The 17,608-nt window shown below is 36.3% G+C and overlaps 1 protein-coding gene across 2 annotated transcripts in view; it reads left to right on the forward strand.

Annotated features, from left to right (window-relative positions):
- Window positions 1-1,256: 1,256 nt before the first annotated feature.
- LOC126816446 (hepatocyte nuclear factor 4-gamma) overlaps window positions 1,257-17,608 on the forward strand; it is a 63,568-nt gene continuing 47,216 nt past the window's right edge. Inside the window, exon 1 of one of the 2 annotated variants that reach the window (XM_050543026.2) lies at window positions 1,257-1,408. In XM_050543026.2, the coding sequence (XP_050398983.1) occupies window positions 1,384-1,408 (25 nt within the window). In that variant the 5' untranslated portion in view covers window positions 1,257-1,383. Of the gene's footprint in view, window positions 1,409-12,169; window positions 12,316-17,608 lie in introns of those variants that run through there. The other variant, XM_050543025.2, reaches the window with a different exon arrangement.

A 17,608-nucleotide genomic window follows, 5' to 3' on the forward strand; every position in this document is an offset into this window, starting at 1 on the left:
AATACTGGAGACAGGTGAGTAAAGAAATATACAAGACAATATGAAATGGATATAAATGATGGGTAATTAAGGTGGATTAAGATCCATTAAAATATAGTTTACTGAATTATTTGATACTGTGCGGATTAGCACGACGTATTAAATACTATTGGGTCGAAATTCACCCAACTACACATTATTAACACGACAAGACTAGAAACAACTCTCGATGCCATCTGATGGGTCCGATTTTCAACAGATTTGAATCCGATCTGCGGTTCAACGGCTGTTGATGATTAACCGTAAAAATGAATAATCGATACTTTGTTTATTATCGTAACAACGGTAACAATGACAATCGAGGCTACAGTGTTATTAAAATGAGAATTTTGCGGCTCAGGGTGAAGTAATTTGACTGAAATTTTCCGGATATTCCCTTTACATTATCTATTTTGTAACTATTATAGCGAGAACTGTCAAATCTTCAATAATGCCGCTTTAAACTTTGAATAATCAATCTGAATACATTTTAGCGTGAAAAGCAAATAAAAAAAAGTCGTGGCAGATTTGGTATATTCTGAAAAATATAACTTATAACTACTATCCAAATTGATTTATGGATTTGGAAATCATAATGACGCAATACCTTTTTGAGTCTAGTGTAAAGTGTCCACATCGAGCGGTCGTTTTTATTAGCCCATTCGGTGCAGTACAATAAGACATTAAACTTCATCTAAATATGGTATGATTTAGCACTAAATAGGGAAGGAGAGAAAACAATTTTTTGGAGAAACAGGAAGAACATAATTATAAAAGATTAAAAAATTTGAAATCGCATACACGGGACATAATACCTAATATAAGGGCGTCCCTCTAGTACAGTAAGACGTTCAACTCCATTTCACCAAAATATGGTATGATTTAGCGCCATAAAGGGAAAAAAAGGAAAGACAAAAATTTGGAAAAACAGGAAGAACATAATTATCAAAGATTAAAAAAATTAAAATCGCATAGACGGGCACATAATAACTAAAGGGCATCCCAGTCCCCCGTGTTCCTATGGTTTTGAATACCATCGAATTTGAACACAACTAAAGTCGAATATTAGTTTTTTAATCAAGAGCGCTAATGATGGGACAACTATCATCAAATTGAATTTATTGATTTTGAAACGATAAACGTGCAAATACGCGAATATTAGTCGTCATATGGTTGGTTTATTTCTAATAGATCATCGCTCAGCTGTTATCACGTATCATGTGACTTCTCACGTGACTTGGTAGAGGACACGCCCCCAAGGGGCCTCCGTCCAGCGAATCGCCCAACTTTGTACTTTGAAGTTTGACCCGAGGAAATACCCTGGAATTCCCTTCGTCTGCTTAAAGATCAAAGACAATCACAGCTATGAGTGAAAGTTCAACAGGCGAAGGTAAGTCTTGGACTTTGATCATAGATAATGTATTTAACTGATGAGAGAGACTGAACAGCACTCTTGCCAGCGAAAACAGTGTAATGCGCAGTCGTATCGACTTTTCAGACGACGAATTTAGATTTAAAATCGGGATGTCGAGCTTATCTGTTGACATAGTGTGTTAGATTACAGCCTGGATTTCTCCTAGTTTTAACGAATTACGACTCGCAAATAATATTACTCAATATTATCGCCAATATTAGTTGTTATTTTGTCGAAAATATACAAGATGGCTGCATGATAACCAAAATTCTGGAATGAAATTTGATAAAAGAAACGAAATAAAAATAACCCAAAAACAAGTCAGAGAGAGTAGAGCAGCTTCAGTGTTATGTAAACAATTTTATGAAATTTGACAGTCAGTTGAATGTGTTATATATTATAATATAATATTTATGATAGCAGTGTCATGAGAAATTGTGTTGTGTTTACATCTGTTTTATATTCTATTTTGGGACTATGGTACTGGTTATATGGATTAATCTCACAGGTTAAAAATGGATCATAAATATATAGAACTACTTATATATATTGTATAGGCCTACATATTGTTTTTTAGAGTGATGATATTCTGTATAGGCCTACATATTGTTTTTTAGGGTCATTTTATATTACATAGGCGTACATATTGTTTTTTGGAGTGATTATATACTATTATAGGTCTATATTTTGTGATCGAGTGTGATTTATGTAAACCACCAAGTTCCACTTGGCAGACGAAGACATTCATAAAAATAATAGTATAAGAAAGTTACATATTTGAAATCTAAAGCAAATTTCGCAGGTAGTATGTATATGACTCAGAAGGGCAGGTAATCCTGTATCCTGATGTACATGGTATTGCATCGGACAAAATCACAACATCTTGACATATAAATCAACCAATCTGAATAAAATGGACCATAGGTAGGCCAAACTTGATTATCCAGAGGTGCACAGAACTGTGGGTAACCCACTAGAAACATCAACGTTGATTGGTTAATCTAATGTCTTGATGTCAGAAGGTCAAAAGCCGCTCGTATGACCTCTGATGCGACCTTCGACTACACTACAACTGGTCAGATCTTCATTTAGTGTACATGTACATGTAGGCCATCGAAAGTATAATAATGAAACGAAATATAGATCTGTATTTTAATCAGATTGGTCCTGTCTCAAAATTAACTCATTTAATCAGGACTACTAGACTTAGAAACACATGCACCATCCAAATTTTATGTTTTGATGAAAAATTAGAATATTTCTGTACTTTTTAAAAGATTCTTAATATTTGTTAACTTTGAAAGGTTTTAGATATTTTGTTACATAATTAATAAAATGGGAGTGAAACGGGGTACTAGAAACACATGTACCATCCAAATTTTTTATGTTCATTGTTTTGATCAAAACTTATAATCTTCCTGTACTTTTTAAAGATTTAAATGTTTGGGCATTCATGTTTGATGTGACTCCCATTTTTGTGTTATAGGTTTTAATCTTAAATACCTAACCCTAATCCTAACCCTAATAGAAAGTATGAAGTTCCATGTGGACACAGTACGGACGACTAACCGCTAGTTTTTCGTTGTAAAAGTGATGGAAATAGAAAAGGGAGTCGGTCGGATCAAACATGATCGCCAATGTTTGTTAACCTTTACAGGATTTAGATATTTTTGTTTTATAATTAATAATTACTGAAATAAAATGGGTGTGAAATGGAGATTTCTAAGGAGAGGTATGGTTAGAAATATCAATGGGCAATGGTGGCTCGCCGAATTTGGTGTTGGCTCCGTAACAAGCACGTTAAAGATCCCCAGAGTTTTTGTACCAGAGAGAAACTGTGTCTGATAAAGTCGTATTTTTATGTTTGACGTTGTCAAGAACAGGTGCTTTATTGCTGTAAAGTCTTTCAAAGTTTTAAGGCCACCTTTTTTAATTTTGTGGATTATCGGCTCAATTCAAACAGAAGACTATAAATAAAATAAAATTGAAATAGAATGGGGTTTAACGTCCTACTGTTCTGCTCCGACTGGGTTAATGATGATGGTCATACACCATACAGTGTGCTATGAGGGAAATTTTGCCAGACAGCAGAGCTACGGTCTACTCTTATATAGAATTCCAACTGTTAAGGGATCTTTTACGTGCCTGCCAATGTATACACAGGACCTTGGTTTTTCGTCCCATCCGAATGACTTGTCAGGCCCTCTGTCCTGTACCATTGACAAGAGAAATCATGTCGCAAAATCTTAGCCACTGTGGCTCCCGCAGAATGGCTATTATGCTACTGACAAGTTACTGGTAGTGTAGATCACCAAGACTACCATAAACAAGTATGAATACAAAATGGTACTCTGACTGCAGTACGAATACAGTGCTATGTATATACCAGGACAACTGCACCACACACAAATACACAAGACAAATCCATGAACAAGACACACAATATACATAAATATTTCAAACAAAAACCAAAGTGACCTGATCCGGTGACCAGCCGTATGTATGAAGCGTCTTGGTGATATGGACTAGTGTAGAATTGTTTCTCTGAAATTACGAGTAACAAATAAGCTTAATGCTGTTATATAAGACACTATAATATAAATTATCTTGATCAACCAGGGCATAAATATCTTATCTCGGACGACCTTAAAATGATCTTGAGATTTGACTTGGAGTACTTTGTATATGATTGATTCTTTATTTGCATAATTTATTTAAATAAAGATGAAAGCACTACATTACAATGTACAAATAGTAAAATAAAATGCAAGTCGGGGCCGGATTAAAATAATAAAATGAAATGCAAACATTGGCTGGTTTACAGTCAGAACTAATAAATAAAAATACCAGGAGATTCAGGATGAAACGATTTATTTTTTATAGATTTTGTTTGATTTTAAGATCTATAAATAGTAAAATAATAAAATGAAATGTAAGTAGGGGCTGGTTTACAATCAGATATAATAAATAAAAATACCCAGAGATTCAAGATGAAGTGATTTATTCTTATAGATTTTGTTCGATTTTATTTACATAAAGTTATATTTCAGGCCGCTATATACGTATATTCTGTTCGTACATGTCAAATTGATATTCGTCCAACAAACATGCAATTAAATCCGGGAGCCACGGTGACTCGGTGAGTAAGACGTTGGCTCGCTAACCTGGAGATCCTGTATTCGATCCTTGGTGTTGGCCGAGAAAGTTCATTAGGTATTTACGAGGTGGTTCCCCCTTGTCAGTGGTGTAGAACGGAGCGACAATGTGTAGTCGTTCGGATGGGACACATTGGTGTGCACATAAAAGATACCTTGGCATTTGAATTCTGCTGTCTGGACAAAATTTCCTTCATAGCACACTGTACTGGATAGGCCCATCTTCATTATCCCAGTCGGAGCCAAACAGCTGGACGATAAAAACCATATTATTTCATTTGAATTCATTGCATATACAATACGATATAATCTTTAATCGATGACTATTTATCATAAATATTGAAGCCCAATAAATTCTCGGATTATCCACTGCCTAAGTCTTCTTCCATGGTTTTTATCTCAGAAACTGTTGTATCATCAAGTTTATCGACATATACATTAAGCGTTTACTAACACTGGGAGATTAGGCAATCTTTGCATGGTACATGTACCTTTGACGTTACTTAAGCAGACATCACTAATTGTCAGTTTGCCGGTTAGGGAAACCCTTACACCATACATTTTTGTCATGTATGCACCCCATGGGTGTATTTTAAGGGAATCCAGTATTTTTCTCGTAAGATTGGGTATTTTTACTTTCCATATATATCAAAATCGCCATACTTATATTTGAAATAACCACCCGATAAATACTTTTCTGGGAAAGTATCTTTAAGTCTGGAAATTGACTTGTACATGTATACACTGGTTTGTTGAACGAATGCAATTTGACATACATATGTATAGATCCCATATCAAAGGAATATATCCATGACGATGAAAGAAAGCACTACCTATATAAATAATAAAAAACATACAAGGACAGGTACACACATGGTCTAGTGGTAGGTTAGACTGTGAAAAGATTTCGACAGGTGGGTTATCGTTTATGTGGATTTATTCTGGATTATTTTATTTGTATAATATTTTATTTCGTTAAAAAAATAAGGCACAACCTGAACGTTATATAGAATAAATAACAAGACAACAAAACAAGCGAACAGACTTGATAAATATAGAACTTTCATCACCCCGAGAAAATATTGATAAAACATAATTTTCTCCTTGGATGGGACAAACAACCAAGGTCTTGTATATGTACCCATCCATGAAAACAAAATTTGTCTATTATAGCTATATCAAGTTTAACCCTTAAGCTTATTACCATTGCAGAGAGAGAGAGAGAGAGAGAGATGTTCACTCACACAAACTAGGTCATTTCGGGACTAACATGGTTCAATTTTATTTCAATATTTTGCTTGTGCTCAGAGGTCTTTAGCAGTGGGAGGAAACCGTAGTACAGAGAGAAAAACCCATGAGGATGGACAGGCGACCCTACTCCTTGTCACGTACAACCGGGGAATGGAAACCATACCACTTGACTCAATGACAGACCGAACCCCCTATAGAATATATGTTACATAGGGTTAATGTCCACTCGACACAAACAAGGTTATTTTGGGACTAACACATGGTTCAATTCTATTTCAGTAATTCGCTTGTGCATAGGGGTCTTTAGCAGTGGGACGAAACCGGAGGACCCAGGGAAAACCCACGAGGTTGGACAGACAACCCTACTCCTTGTCATGTACAACCGGTGAATCGAAACCACGCCAGTTGACTCAATGACAGAATGTATGATGCAGCGCGAATGCGCTAACCATTCAGCCATCCACAATCTACCCCCCTCCCCGAGGTTGAACCATGCCAAATAAATCCTGAAGAACTTTCTTGTCTTAATCACAGTCCTGGAAATACCTGTTTTAGATGTACCTGACAAAATGTCAGACACTAATGAAATAGTACCTGGCATATTCAACTTGGTGCCGGACATGTATTAATAAATATCAATAAAAAAGACAAATCAGTGCCGGACAAAATGACAGACTCCAGAGTTTTTGTGTCTGATAAAGCCTGAATCTGTGCCTGACATTGTCTGTGACTGGTGCCTTATTTCCAGACTTGCTTACTTATCGTCTTGAAATTACGTAGGCATACATATACGTACACATTGACCTTTTGAAAGAGAGAAACCCAACACCCCCCTTGGAAGTCAATTTTTGTAATGAATTAATGGGATCACATTGTGATTCACTTTCATTGATGCAAAGCATTAATTGTGATATCACATTATTTCGCGCTTTGAATGCCTATCCCATCCCACCATATGATGATAAAGGACAAAGCACACGACCATGACACTTTTCTCATTGTTTAATTATTTCAAGGTTACTTATCTTGACAATTAATCTATATATGAATCACTTACTAGAATTAAAGGAGAAATTACAATAAATGTACAGGAAATCACACTAACACTCAGATATACATGTAGACATTTAAAGGAGCTAAGTCTCTAACTCAATATCATCCAAAATCTTCAACATTGAAAACACGAATTATTTGTCAATTTAAATCAACATTGATGCTGTGATCTTACCGGAAAAAGATGGGCTTCTGATATCCAATATTTAAGACAAAATAAACATTTTGCCATTGGTACAAGAATCGTGTACCATAATGCGTTTCAGCCCCAGTTCTAGCAAGAGACTCGAGGAACGAGGCAAGACATATTGCACCAAACCAAACGGCGTATGTAGACTGGAATAACCAGGAGCTAGAAATTTGCATTCGATTGAGACTGCGGGCTTTTTTCGCGGAACATAACTTATTTGAAATTAAGAGTAAAAACGGAAACCATTGAATGTATATCAGTTTATATGCAATCACATTACATTACTATATGTGTTGCGACCCACTTGTGTCAATTTCTAGGTCCCAAATGTTAGTGATTTAGCTCCTTTAAAGAGACATTAATGCATGACAATAATCCCAAATTTTAAAGAGATATTATTACTTACCATAAACGCACAGTTTTAAAGCGGTAATGTTACTTTATATAAAAACAAAACAGTCAGATATACATGTACAGATATTATTGTGTGAACCAGTGATGGGATTTCAAAATTTTTCTTGTCAGACATTTTTACCAAAAATAAAGGGACATAACTCTTATCGTTATTTAAGATGGCAGTTTTTAGACCACACACAAAAATCACGTGCAAACAAAATATTCAAATTCGTCTGTAATAAAAAAATAGGTGCACCTCGTTATTTTTCATATTTAATTCCCGTAATATACGGGCAAAATCCCATCACTGGTGTGGACATAATCCAAAATTTTAAAAAGATATTATTACTTAAAGGAGCTAAATCGCTAATATTTGGGACATAGAAAATGACCCAAATGGGTCGCAACGCATATAATAATGTAATCTGATCGTATATAAACTGATTTACATTCAATTGTTTCTGTTTTGACTCTAATTTCAAATCAGTTATGTCCAGCGAAATACGGCATGAGTCATGAGTCTCAACCGAATAGAAATTTCTAGCGTCTGGTTATTCCAGTTTATTGCGCATGCTCTCCAGATAAGATATGGCGTGACCGCTTGACATGAGTTGTGGAATATGTCTAGCCTTGCTTTTTCTGGCCACTTGTTACAAATGACGATGAAACGCATTATGGTACACGATTCGTGTACCAATGGTAAAATGTTTATTTTGTCTTAAATATTGGATATCAGAAGCCTACCTTTTCCCGATAAGATAACAACATCAATGTTGATTTGAATTGACAAATAATTCGTATTTTCAACATGTAAGACTTTGGATGATACTGAGTTAGAGACTTAGCTACTTTAACATAAACACATAGTTTTAAAGCGGTATTGTTACTTTATTTAAAAACAAAGTTTTAAATGGAGATTATTGCTTTACATAAATATGCAGTTTTAAAGAGGCAGTATTACTTATAATTTAAAAAGATATTATTACACAAGTTTGAAAGAACTATTATTACTTAACGCAAGTTTTTAACAGGTATTATAACTTTACACAAGTTTTAAAGAGATATTATAACTTTACACAAGTTTTTTAAGAGATATTACTTTGGATAAGTTTTAAAGAGATATATTACTTTAGATAAGTTTTAAGAGGCATTATTAATTTGCACAAGTTTTGTTGTACTTCACTTTGAATGGATTTTAACAAGGTATTATTATATGACACAAGTTTAAAAGAGATATTATTACTTAACACCAGTTTTAAAGAAACAAAATGAAATGGGGTTTAACATCCTACTGTTCTACTCCGACTGGACTAATGAAGATGGGTATATGCCATAGAGTGTGATATGAGTGAAATCATGCCCAGACAGCAGCGCTACAGTCTGCTCTTATATCGAATTACAACTGCTAAAGGACCTTTTATGTGCACACCAATGTGTACATGGGACCTCGATTTTTCGTCCAATCTGAACGACTAGACAGCTGATGTTGTCAGGCCCTCGTTCCTTCACTGCAGAAGACAAGGGGAAACCACGCTAGAAAATTCCAATGAACTTTCTCGGCCAACACCAGAAGCGAACCTGTGACCTCCAGACTAGTGAGCCAGAGTCTTACCCACTTAGCCACCCAGGCTCCCAAGTTTTAATGAACTTTACATGTGTTTTAAAGAGGAATTAGTATCTGCATGTGTTGTCTCTTTAAAATTTGTTTCTGTGGTGTCTGTAGCATTCTTTGTTTAAAATTTGTTTCACTAGTGTCTTTTGTCTTGCTTGTTTAAATTTATTTCAGTTCAAATAGTGTAATGCCTGTTAAACATGCATTATGCAAGAGCTAAATCTGATTATTGCAAGTCTTAATTTAGGCTTCAGATGTTATAGAAATTATAAATTAGATCTTTATTTAAACAACAAGACCAAAATCAACTCTGTAGACCCACGGATGGCTCGGCTACAGCTCGGATTTAAATAGGATTTCACTAATTGATTAAATCAGATAAGGGGTAAACTGATGAAAATACGTCAGTTAGATCGAGGCTAAATGATAGAGTGTACTTAGCGAGGCCGCTGTAAAGCGTTTCCGTATGCCATTGAAAACTTTACTTGATAATCGAGATATGTAGGTGGAGTTAACGCCTGTCAATCAAACATGCGGCGAAGGTGAATACACATTTCGCTATCATTTCTAGGCAAATATTACAACGATGATAACTATGTTCAGAATAAAGTAATTTGACTGAATTTTTCAATATATTCTTTTTTCATCATCTACTTTTGAACTGTTATAGCAAGAATGGCCAACTCTCTATAAATATCTCCCATAATGTACATGTATCTTTAAGTTTAAAATTTGTTTCTGTGGTCTAATGTCTGCTGTGTTGCTTGTTTCAGTGGTCTAATGTCTGCTGTGTTGCCTGTTTCAGTGGTGTAATGTCTGCTGTGTTGTTTGTTTCCATGGTGTATGTAGTAATTGATGTGATGACACGAGTCATCATCATATGATCTACCGTTTGTTTGTGACATTATATCACTTCAATAAACCTTTAATGACCCATTTCCCTTCTTCGACATCCAGACGGATGTAACTTATTTATGTTATCCAGTGCACTATATTCTTACCACAAAGAGTGTTGCAGTACAATTGTTAGGGTTTTAAGTTCTTGTATTTTAAAGGGCCATTCCCTATCACAGCAGATACAGCAGTTTATCATTTCAATCTGATTAAAAGACATGTATATTTCGTTTCGTTTATTTTTATATACTTTCGATGACCTGCACTATATGAAGATCTGACAAACGAGCAGCTTTTGACCCTATGACATCAGACATTAATTAATCAATCAACGTTGATGTTACTAGTGGATTACCCACAGTTCCGTGCAAAACACGCCTAAAGCTCGCCATAACAGACCGTTTCATTGGCTAATAGGTCACATCATCCAGAACACGTCAATGATAACAACTCCTCCAGATCCTAGTGTAGTAAAGACAAGTAAAATGAAAGTTTGAACTATAAAAACGAAACGAAATAGGATCTGTGTTTTAATCGGATTGATTATCATTTGATACCTAGATCATCCACGATACATGCCCGGCAACTTCGTAAAACCTATTTTACTTAAATTTGTAACCCATCTCCTTTGTCTAAAATAGTAAGTAATGCGGAACTGCACAAAAGCAAACAGAGACACATAAGACAAACCCACATACATTGTAAGTAATAAGTAAAAGTACTTCAAATCAATTGAATGGAGATGGTGGCTGGACGTAAACATCCACTGTGACATGTAATACTTCGCCTTCAATGATGCAGACTTCACTTTGAAATTAAAACAAACTAAGAACAAGGGAGGCAACCCACAAATGCAAAACACAAAAAAAGATAGCATGTTAATAAATTCAGAAGTAGTATATCCATATAAGTGTTTTAAAATGCTTTCTTTAAAATGGGGTGATCACTTGTTTCATTGTGGTAAAAACACCATTGAAAATGATATAATGAAAATGAGTTGACCATGATGTGCAACAATATGGCTTCTGATCTAGCTCTTGACTGTTTACAGTGCCAAGCCTAGAAATAAGGAACCAGTCATAGACAATGTCAGGCACATTCAATGAATTTCTCAGGCATGTGCAGGGGTTGGATGGCTGAATGGTTGAAGGCATGCTCAATAGCGATGGCTCAGCGCGAGAGAGAGAGAGATGGGGTTTAATGTCCACTTGACACAAACTAGGTCATTTCGGGACTAACACATGGTTCAATTTTATTTCAACAATTTGTTTGCGTGTAGGGGACTTTAGCAGTGGGAGGAAACCCACGAGGTTGGACAGGCGACCCTACTCCTTGTCACGTACAACCCGGGAATCAAAACCATGCCAGTTGACTCAATGAGAGACCTTATGATACACATGTACAGCGCGCACGTGCTAACCATTCGACCATCCAACCCACCGATATCATTAATAAATGTACAGCACAAGATTCAAAACGCCTGGTACTAGTTCAGTATATACCTGACATACTAAAACGGTTGTTACCGGGTCTGGGTGTTCGGTACTAGTTCAGTACATGTATACGTCTGACATTTTGTCAGGTACAGCTCAAACCGTTATTTCCCACCCTTATCCGTACAACCATATGTCATTATTACTTCTTTTTGCTTTTTTTCAACTGGCGTGGTTTCGAATCCCCGGTTGTACGTGACAAGGAGTAGGGTCGCCTGTCTAACCTCGTGGGTTTTCTCCGGGTCCTCCGGTTTCCTCCCACTGCTAAAGACCCCTACGTGCAAGCGAATTATTGAAATAAATTTAAACCATATGTTAGTCCCGAAATGACCTAGTCTGTGTCGAGTGGCCGTTAAACCCCATCTCGCTCTCTCTCTCTTTCTCTCTCTCCCTGTTTTTGCTTTATTTGCGATTTGTGTTAAGTTCTCACAAAAGTCCTTACCACTTTAAGGACTGTACCATATTATCCATACGCTTAACTTGCAAAACTGCTGGGTCTCTTCTTCCCCTTCTGACCTTGTTTGACATCAGACAATCTGCAAGAAGTGCTTGTCAAGTGTGGTAAGGACTCACAGCTCTTCTGAATGAATCATCACGGACATCTTCATATGCGTATTTCCTTTTTACTGTCACATGCTCGATAGACGTCGTTAATATATATGTAAAATAACTTACAGTCAATTGACATCATTTGAAACAGCTGATCAACCCGATGACGTACCCGTCCTTCGGAAATCGTTGCATAATAAGTCAGTCGGGTGGGTATACTCATTACAATAGGTTATTTGAGGACAGACGCAGGAGGATGGGTGTTCATGTAAACTTTGGTTATTATCAAGGTAGGAATTATGAATTTTTTTTTACTATAAAATGATGAAATTTTCAGTGAAAACCCATTTCTAATATTGAACACAATGATTATGAATTTTATTTCACTATAAAATGATGAAATTTTAGTGAAAACCCATTTCTAATATTGAACACAATATGAATTTTAATGAAATGTTTAATGAAAACTCATTTCTAATATTGAACACATGATTATGAATTTTTAAATTGGCTGGGTAAAGAAAATCTGGAAGTGGTAAAACGTGCGAAAAAGTTGCCATTAAATACAACACCCACCCGGGCATTTTGTGACAATGGAAGGTGTAGAATAGTATGTCAGGTTCCCCCTGGAATTTGTTCAGATTTAAGATGAATTTTGCGAACATTAACCAGCCATAAACTTTGCTGAGACAAGTAGGACGTTAAACTCCATTTCATTTATGATACCCCTAGTATATTATAGGCTGTGTATGGTACCGCCCATCGTTGAATGTACATGGATACATGATTGAGTCAACGCCCCCTTGTCCTTGCACAGTATATCTTCCTTCATGATGTGATCTTGGTTTTTGTATGTCAGTCGTTTTTTTAGTATTTTAGAGGAGAGCGGAAGAAAGCTCTCCTTAATGAACAAATTGAAAAAATCGCTCTCATTAAAAATCTCTCCCAGTTTCAATAAGAAGAGTGATTTAGAAATTAAGGAGAGTGATCTGATATTAAGGAGAGTGATTAGTTGTGTGTATAGGAAATGGTTCTGAAGATCTATAACTGCATGTTAGGGGGTCATTCCTGGTTTCATAAATGATAATACCACCCCATGACTTTGTAAAGGAGAGGGATTTTGAATATTATGGGGAGGGAGACCCCCTCCACCCCCTTCTTTCGACATTCAGGTCATACATGTAGTGTTTTGTTTTAAAACATTGCCCCTGTGGGATTGTTTAAAAGAATTTAAGAGCTAAAACGGACGACATTGCTAGTTGGCCTATTGGGAGCCCTGTCTATGTTTAGATGTACTAAAAGAGATTAACAAAGTTTCTTTCTTGTGAATCTCAATTCCTAAGTCAACAAATAAATGTGTAAAAGGTTTCATAGAACATGTTTAATTCGATTGCACATTGCCCAAATAAAGGCATACAGGGGAGGCTATCGGTATTTAAATTGCGTAGGCTGCTCTCCTCGTACTGTGCGGTACTGTCCGAACATCTTCCTTTCTGCACCAACCGGGCATCCCTATTAGGGAAATTTTGACGGGACAGTGACACTACAACCTAATCTGTTTCTAGGTCTTTATACATAGGACCTTATATTTCATTCCCTTGTGGGAAATTTGCACGGATTGGGGCATTTCTGACGACTCATGATCAAATTCCAACTGCCTGGGGAATCTTTAACAAGCTGATAATGGTATACAAGAGACATTACTTTTTGTCCCATCCGAATGACTAGACATTGTTCTTTGCCACACAAATCTTCCCTCATAGCACACTGTATGGCGTATGCCTGTCTTCATTAGCCCAGGTTAGGAGCAGAACAGTAGGACGTTAAACCCCATTTCATTTCATTTATTTCAATTGATGTTTATTATTACATGTATTAATATGATAAGAGTCGGCATGTGACCCAGATTATGTTTTTATTTAATTAAATAATATATGTAATCTGGTGAAATAAAATCATATCATGTCAATCCTTTATTGTGCTACAGGGGGTTGGATGGCCAAATGGTTAGCATGTACGTGCTGTATCATAAAGCCTGTCATTGAGTCAACTGGCGTGGTTTCGAATCCCCGGTTGTACGTGACAAGGAGTAGGGTCGCCTGTCCAACCTCGTGGGTTTTCTCCGGGTCCTCCGGTTTCCTCCCACTGCTAAAGACCCCTATGTGCAAGCGAATTATTGAAATAAAAAAATAAACCGTATGTTGGTCCCGAAATGACCTAGTTGGTGTCGAGTGGACGTTAAACTCCATTTCATTTCATTTTATTTATTGTGCTACCCTAAATGAAATTACAAGATACTTGATTTTTATATAAATTGAGATAAACAGTATGTCGAAATGTAGATAGTATCGTTTACGTTATTAAGAAGTAAGCCTATTATATTAGGCCTACATATGAATAGTCATGTGTGAAGTATCTTCTGTTGGATGTTAAAGCTATACTCCACATCTTCTGTTGGATGTTATATAAAGCTATACTCCACATCTTCTGTTGGATGTTAAAGCTATACTCCACATCTTCTGTTGGATGTTATATAAAGCTATACTCCACATCTTCTGTTGGATGTTAAAGCTATACTCCACATCTTCTGTTGGATGTTATATAAAGCTATACTCCACATCTTCTGTTGGATGTTAAAGCTGTACTCCACATCTTCTGTTGGATGTTAAAGCTATATTCCACATCTTCTGTTGGATGTTATATAAAGCTATATTCCACATCTTCAGTTGGATGTTAAAGCTGTACTCCACATCTTCTGTTGGATGTTAAAGCTGTACTCCACATCTTCTGTTGGATGATAAAGCTCCAGTAGGCCAGAAATGAAATGAAATGGGGTTTAACGCCTTACTGTTCTGCTCCAAACTGGGTTAATCAAGACGGGCATACGCCATACAGTGTGCTATGAGGGAAATTTGGCCCGGACAGAACTTTGTAGTCATTTGGAAGGGATGAAAAAACCAAGGACTGCAGTGTACACATTGGTGTGCATGTATAAGAACCCTTGACAGTTGGAATTCAATATAAAAGTAGGCTGTAGCATTGCTGTCCTGGCAAAATTATCCTCTTAGCACACTGTATGGCGTACATGTATACCTGTCCTCATTAGTCCAGTCAGAGCAGAACAGTAGTACATTATCGTTCAACTCCATTTCATTTATTCTTGATAGTCAACTTCCCCTTTAAGGGGGGGGGGGATGGTCGAATGGTTAGCACATGCCTGCTGTATCATAAGGCCTGTCAATTGGTTTCAAATTCCCGGTTGTACGTGACAAGGGGTAGGGTCGCCTGTTAAACCTCGTTGGTTTTCTCTGGGTCCTCCGGTTTCCTCCCATTGCTAAATACCCCTACGATCAAGCGAATTATGGAAATAAAATTAAATCATATATTAGTCCCGAAATGACTAGTTTGTGTCCAGTGGACGTTAAACTCCATTTCTCTCTCTCTCTGTCTCTCTCTCGCCCCTTTAAGAGATGAAAGAGTTTAAAGATGATCTGTATCTATGAGTTCTCTATTTAGAGAGGTTGAATGGAGAGAAAATCTGCTATCACTGTCTGTTGACTCAAGATAACTGATCCGAATATTTGATATCAACACTTGCAATCTTTTGTTTGTTAAACCGTTTGTTTTTAGATTAATTTCTTGAATAATAAAACAGGTACTTGAATCTGTTCGAATAAATACTTCCATCAGTATTTCATTGTTTCATTTTAATCAGGAGGAAATTATCAATGTGGGTGGATTTGTATCGAGAAACAGTTTTTCTCTGAAAATTAAATAGTTTGACTCAAGTTTTTGCTGTTTTGGGGATGTTTGTTTGAAGAAATATTGTCTTGTGACAGGAAGGTACAGGAAAGGCTTTGACTTTGACAGAGCTGTGGATTTTTGCTTAATGAAGCTTTGTTTTTGGTGTGAAAATTGAATGTTTTTTTACGATCTCTTAACTCTATTATTATGACAATCAGGCCTCCTGCATTAACTATATACATGTATGTATTGAAATAACTATTAACGGCAGATTTCTCATGTTTTGATATCAACTTCGACTTGGTCTTAATTCTTTTGTAAACTTGTATATTAAAACTAGAAGACAGAAACTTTGTCAGATTAAGGTATTGAAATAGCTATTAACGGTTTTGATATCAACTTTGACCTGGTCTTTATTCTTTCAAAAACTTTTATATTACAACTAAAAGACAAAAACTTTGTCTGGTTAAGGTCATTTATTTATTAATTTGGGTGTGAGATATTGGCTTGTAATTTTATAAAAGTTTGCGTGTGAAAGGTATTTAATCTCAAGATAAAATTATTGGAGGTCCCAACATGTATGATAAGAACTTTAATCAGTGGACATCGCCATCACAACCACAGCAGACGCAACCAATGGTACAAAGGTACGATTATAAAGTGGAAGAAGAATTCGATGAAAGGTCACCATACTATATCCAGGTGGCACAAAGCGGCCATTTTGGAACCAGCGATAACCATTACGCTTGTCAGCAGCCACCTCCGCAATATTTTGAAGCAATAATGGCCGTTGCCCAGGCAAACTCACAAGACAGTCCAGCTAGTAGTTATCGCCCATTTGTAAGCAAGCGTCCACAGTATTCATCGTGTAGATTTTACGGAGGTTATCATCAACAAATGGACCATTTTCGAGAAACTAAAATAGTGCCGACCATTTCTATTAAACAAGGTAAAATGAACTTCAAGTTACCCATTGAGAGCACAACCCTGTGAACCACACTGAGAAGACGTCCATTAAGAGCACATCCCCACAAATCACACTAAGACAAGTCTCTGCACTTTTCCATCATTCCTACTTAAAGTTCCAATTCCTCAATTACACAGTTTTAAATCCTTCTTTTTCATTCAACATGAATATTCATGCCATTTGTATATACAGTATGAATATCAATGCAATTTGTATATACATTATGAATATTCATGCCATTTGTATATACATTATGAATATTCATGCCATTTGTATCTACATTATGAGTATTCATGACATTTGTATGTACATTATGAATATTCATAACAATTGTATATACATTATGAATATTCATGACATTTGTATATATGAATTATAATGAGTTACATAAGTCTACAGCTGTGGACTTTCTCTCGTCATACATGTAGTAAAGCTTACAGTTGTCTTCTGTACGTCTGAATTCTGTCAATAAAACAAAATCAACCAACCAAAGTTTGCATTTCAACCAACTTTGAACCGGTGAACCTCACCACCCACTAATACCTGCACTTTGGATCATAAGGTCTGTCATTAAGTTTAAGTCAACTAACGTGGTTTCGAATCCCCGGTTATACGTGACAAGGATTAGGGTTGCCTGTCCAACCTCATGGGTTTTCTCCGGGTCCTCCGGTTTCCTCCCACTGCTAAAGACCCCTACGAGCAAGCAAATTATTGAAATAAAATTGAACCATATGTTTGTCCCGAAAGGACCTAGTTTGTGTCGAGTGGACGTTAAACCCCATTTCTCTCTCTCTCTCTCTCTCTCTGTCATTAAGTCAAGTGGTGTGGTTTTGATTCCTAGCTTGTACATGACAAGGAGAAGGGTTGCCTCA

Source organism: Patella vulgata, chromosome 3 (genome assembly GCF_932274485.2).
Source record: "Patella vulgata chromosome 3, xgPatVulg1.2, whole genome shotgun sequence".
Taxonomy (NCBI): domain Eukaryota; kingdom Metazoa; phylum Mollusca; class Gastropoda; family Patellidae; genus Patella; species Patella vulgata.